This window comes from Adiantum capillus-veneris, chromosome 30 (genome assembly GCF_014529385.1).
Source record: "Adiantum capillus-veneris isolate H3 chromosome 30, ASM1452938v2, whole genome shotgun sequence".
Lineage (NCBI taxonomy): Eukaryota > Viridiplantae > Streptophyta > Polypodiopsida > Polypodiales > Pteridaceae > Adiantum > Adiantum capillus-veneris.
Genome location: NC_140960.1, coordinates 34,698,090 through 34,703,767, shown reverse-complemented (window position 1 = coordinate 34,703,767; position 5,678 = coordinate 34,698,090). Strand labels below are relative to the sequence as shown.

The 5,678-nt window shown below is 42.6% G+C and overlaps 1 protein-coding gene across 1 annotated transcript; it reads left to right on the top strand.

The window, feature by feature from the left end:
- The first annotated feature begins 3,017 nt into the window (after window positions 1–3,017).
- LOC147417789 (omega-hydroxypalmitate O-feruloyl transferase-like) lies at window positions 3,018–4,995 on the top strand. Its single transcript, XM_086506909.1, has 2 exons — window positions 3,018–3,577; window positions 3,716–4,995. Exon 2 carries the CDS (start codon window positions 3,781–3,783, stop codon window positions 4,261–4,263), a length of 483 nt encoding a protein of 160 aa, XP_086363035.1. The 5' UTR covers window positions 3,018–3,577; window positions 3,716–3,780; the 3' UTR covers window positions 4,264–4,995.
- Window positions 4,996–5,678: the final 683 nt, after the last annotated feature.

Genomic DNA, 5,678 nt, shown 5'->3' with positions numbered 1-5,678 from the left:
GAAGCGCATAGTAAATTTGTCCACGTTCTCCGTAGTGCAAGCGTCAAGACTAAAGTCAATGGTCTCTGGTTTGTTATCATGAATGTTTTGCTGCACCCAATTAAGCGCAATGTCCATGTGTCTAATTTGCCCTTTTCATACATCCTTCAGATCGATTTTAACGCCAACAAAGACCACTACCCCAACTTGGTGCCAATCTGTAACTTCTTTGATAAGTTTTGAAAGGTTTTCGTTTCTATAGGCCACTTCAAGTGTGAGGTGAGGTAATTGGGGAGGGCCGGCTGATGCAGATGTGTAGGATGCATCAGGTTCCTTAACTCCATGAGAGAGGTTGTGTCTTGCATCCCAAAGACTCTACACCATCTCCTCCCATGATTCCCCAAGTTGAAGATGCTACAAACGGAAATCGTGGCTCCCTGCAAAACACATAGAATAACATGCTATAGACAATAAATCAATAGATCTCCATACCTGTGCAATTGTGTACGTGTAAATGCCATAGCAAATATGACATGAGAGAGACAGAGCGCGAGACAGAGTAAGCGAACACGTGTAGGCGCACCTCCTAGAGTAGAGTGCTACGCCGGCACAGTGAGAGAGAAGAGAAGAGAGGAGAGAAGAATACACAGACACTGGGTGCAATCTTCCCCCGTGCAAGAGTGAGCATTTTCCTCTTGCACGTATTTATTTATAGATTAGTGAATGCTCAAATGATTATATATTGATCGACCAGGCAATAATTGGCCATGGCTCATAAAGAGCATTTAAATGATAAAAAATATTATCCTTTTGCATAACCCTTAGCCTTTTCCACCTATCAGCTGCACTAAACAATAAAATATTAATTTCATTACATACCTCTTAATACCCAAAATAACACACTGCAAACCATAAAATAGATCGACCTTTCAACATACCTGACAGATCTTGTAGCACAGAATCAAAGCCGTAAGCGAACAGAGAGAGCAAGAGCGAGACAGCGCAACAATGAACGTGCAGGTGTACCTCCTAGAGCGGAGTGCTATGCCGGCAGGGGGAGAGAGAAGAGAAGGGAGGAGAGAAGAATACACAGACACTGGGTGCAATCTCCCCCCGTGCAAGAGTGAGCATTTTCCTCTTGCACGTATTTATTTATAGATTAGTAATTCTTAAATGAATACATTTATTTATAGATTAGTAATGTTTAAATGAATACATATTGATCGATCGGGCAATAATTGGCCATGGCTCATAAAGAGCACTTAAATGATAAAATATATTATTCTTTCGCATAACCCTTAGCCTTTTCCACCTGTCAGTTGCACTAAACAATAAAATATTAATTCCATTACAGAAGAATCAACTTATTGTTGAACCACATGATGACAGTGGCATGGAGTTTCGAAGGATCTCCATACAAGACCACAAATCCTCTATTCTCCGTTCGATGAATAAAGGGCGCCACCTTCCAAGTGGTATCCAAAGTTGAACACCAATCGTCAAAAGAAAGTGTTGAAACATTGTCTGCCACCAAAAAAGGTCCCTCTTCAAGGCCTGAGAAGACCGCACGGTGATATAGGCCTTTTGGGCAGCCTTCATCCCAATCTCCAAGCGATCAAGCTCTATTGAGAAAGAGCTTTGAAAAGAAACACATGATCTCGCAGGTATCAGACAGGGGAGATGCACGAAGCATCTCATGTTGATAGAAAAGCGTGGAAGAGAGGAGAAGGGATGAAGAAAGCAGAGAGAGGGTACAGAGGATGAGATAGGCAAAGTCGTTTTTGGTCTTGATCAAGAAAACACTGACATAGGTCTTCTTGATCAAGAAAACGATAAACGGACCCGCGCTCTCCAAGAAAACATAACTAAGTCTGCGTTCAGGCAGCCGACGAAAGCGCCTAGCCCTTTCACGCTCAAAAATAATAATTCTAAAAAAAATCCTCCATAACTCTTTAGACTACATATATATTTGGTAGACTACATATATATACATAACTCTTTAGACTACATATATATATATACATAACTCTTTAGACTACATATATATTTGGTAGCTTTCAACTCTAATTTTTTGTCTTGCGGAGGAAAGGCCTTAGTATTGGGCGTACTTTGACGGATAGCATTCACGTGGACGAGCACAACACGTTTTTAGGCGTTTGGGTGAAGGTGGCGATTCATAGCAGGGGTTGTAGGACGACGCGACTCGATGCGAGAGAGGAGTAAACATGGGCAGGCCTATGCAACACTGTGGAGAAGGCGTGCATGTGCGGGTTGTGCTTACAGTCGTCTGCATTACTGCTTCACGATGTTCGCCCCGTGAGTTCTATCGCGTGCAAATTTGTGCTTAGACTCTAGAATCGTCTGCATTACTGTCTGATGCTGTCCTCGGGAGCTCCATCAGCTCACGTTTTGTTGCAACCTGTACTGTTCGGAAAGTACATTTTTCCAAACGTACAAACTTCCTTCCCTTCATTTTGTCAAGAGGAAAGGTTTAAAAATTAGGTTACCTTTTCGGCTTTTCACACTCGATTTCTGGGCAAAATTTCTCCCTTTCCTCTTGTCCTCAATCGGCATTTTTGAAATTGAAACCAACACGATATTAAGCTGAGACACAATTTTTCACAAACACTGGTTGCAGGTGTTCATCAAATAATAAACACACTTAGACCTCGTTACCCTTACATTGACAGTGTTCGCATGTTTTGAAATTTCTTTCCTTCCAGTGCTAGGGAAAAATCATATTGAGTTTGCCAAGAGGAAATTTTAGAAAATTAGCGGTGTTTTTCAGGTTTTTACCCTACTTTTCTCTACGTTGGGGTGGAAATTCTCCTTTTCCCTTTGCACTCAACCGACATTTTAAAAATTGGAAACGGCACGAGACTAACCTTAGGCACATTTCACACTTTTTTCTCTAGTTTTCCAAGAGGGCGCGCATTTTAAAAAGTTAGGGGTATTTTGTAGGGTTTTAGACTATTTTTAGAGCAGTTAACCCAAAGACTATTTTTTGAAGGAGAACTATGCCACGTTAGCGAAAAGACACAAATGATCGCGACTTTAGATCGTGACTTTTCTCTCCCTCACTTTCTCACTCTTTCTCTGCACCCGACGTCAGTTTCTTCTGCTGAGAACGCTTTCCAACTTCACAGGTGGATCATCAAATGAGCATCTCCATGTACAATTTATTAATACCTCTGTCGTAAAGCCATTGCGTCCTACTCACAGATTCAATTTCTTCAAACACCTCCTTTCTGAATTTCAACTACGTCAGAAGTGTCCTCTTCTAGCCAATGTTGATTATCTGCAAGAAGAAGGGCGTTCTTGTTGCGACATCCAAACCTTGAAATATGGATTGGCCAAGGTCCTCGTGGACTTCTATCCTCTTGCTGGACGCTTTTGCCATGAAAATGACGGCGATGGCGACAAACGCATCAACATTGTTATTGACTGCAATGATGCCGGAGTTGAGTTTAGAGAAGCTTTTGCAGATTATGATTTTTCCGAGCCTTACGAAGAGAAGTTTTCCATCCATCACCTCTACAGTGACTTGACTACACGGACTCCTTTCAACCCATTTGAAGAGGCCTTTCTTTCTATCCAGGTAAACTCAATTCATCTCTGCATGTACCATGGGCAATCTTAGCCTGCTGTATTTTTACATACATGATGCAGAATAATGTTAATTCTTCTCTGTTACATACATTGTACATGTAACCTTGTAGTTTGTATTTATGTATAGATGAAGCTCATCCGGTCGAGTTTCCTTATTTCTTCACCAATTTTGTCAGCTTACCACATTCAGAGATGGCTGTGGAATCGCCATTGGTGCAACTGCCAGTCATGTTGTTTTCGACGGTTCCTCTTATTCATATTTTTTTAAGGTCTTGGGGCCAATGTTGTGAAGGTCTGGGTGTGTCAGTACCTCCATTCCATGTGCGCACTGTGCTTGATCCAAAATGCTGGCTGGATACGTCAAAGCTTGGGCAAGATCTGACTCCTGAACCAAGAGCTGCTATGGAAATCCCTAATATAAAGCGTCCTTCGACAAAGGGTCATTGTAGAGTTTTGCATTTTGATAGTGCTGTAGTTCAGCAGCTCAAGCGGAAAGCAATCCGAGAATCAGGAAATCCTTCAATAAGCTCCTACCAAGCAGTGCTTGCGTCAGTATGGAAGAGATTGATGGAAGCATATGAAGTGCCGTCAGAACAAACAATAATGAAAAGCTTTGATTGTGCTTTCAAGGGCTATAAATATACAATTGTGATCTCCTTCTTGCACATTCGCTAACCAAGTTGTGTTGGCGCATTAACAAGTTTGTCTCTATCTAAAGGCAGACTTGAGGCAGCGATTGAGGCCCGCATTGACACCTGCGTATTTTGGCAATGCATTGGATGTGGTGAATGCTCGAGCAACGGTGGCGAATTTGAGGGAAGAGAGTGTGGGCGTAGTCCCAGCGAGGGTAAGGAAGGCAGTAGATGTACTCGATGATGCAAGTACGACTCTCTCTCTCTCTTGAATGGCTTGCAATGGAATGACCACTCTGCACAGGGCACGCAAACTGGTTGTGACAGCAGCAAACTGTTCGTGAGAAACTCCACGTACATCGAGGCAATGCATTTCAGGTCAGGTCGTCAATTTTTTATGCATCATTTGTAGGCAGCCGGCGGTAAGAACAGCAGTAGCAGGTCAGTTTTTGACCTGCACAGGCAGTAGCTTGTCAGTTTCAGGTCTGCACGTGTGTACAACAGCAGGCGACAGCTTGCAACTCATTCATTGCTTCGGCAACAGTCATTTTTTGACTATGGAGAGTCATCTTCAGCAGTGGGTGACTGTGGGAGCAAGGACATTAGAGAATTTTATTTAGCACACTGGATATTGTTGAATACATCATTTTTCTTCAGATTTGGGTGCTCTGACTGAGCATAAGGCACAGATACAGGTGAAGCTTTTTCTTTTTCGAGAGAAAGATCCTTCCATTAGTTAATAAAACTGCCCATATGGCTACAAACATTTTGGCTAGATCTTGGTTGCTGACAAGGTATTTTGGTGATTTTGACTTTTTCAAGGCTGCTCTTCTTGTGCCCCATAATTACATGGGTCCGAAATGCATTACAGAGAATCGGTTGATTGAACAACTTGGAAGGCATCATTTCAAATTTCCATGTGTCTTAGTGCGGTCTTCTGGCATAGTAATCTTGGAAATGGTAGATAAGAACGGTTTTATTTCAGCGATGAGTTTTCGCTTACGTTTCACATGCATTACTATCGGCTGCTGAAGTGGATGGTTCCGCTCCCAATGCTGGGGATGTTCTTTGCTCTGCTATGGCTTCATCGTAAAGAAGGCAGCACTTCTCTTTTGTCATTCTCAAGGGATCGATTACGATTGGTCCTTTTCCTTATCAGCCTATGCAGATAAAATAAAGTGGAAGCAAAGAGCCTCCTTTATATCCCCTTGCCTCCCCAACTTTAGGCATTGGATGCGTTTGAGGGCATGATGGGATGCCTTCACTTAAGCCTTTGTCTCTGACAAGGATTCTTTGATAGGGCAGCAAGCATCCAGGATTTTGACAATGTCTTCCATGTGTTGCTGTGTCCCTTTGTTGGCGCAATGCAATGGCAATAGAGTGATGGGGTTTGATGTGTGTGTAGGCAAGATAACCTGTCAAACAGACTCATGGGTGAAGATCACTACCTCCAAGGCC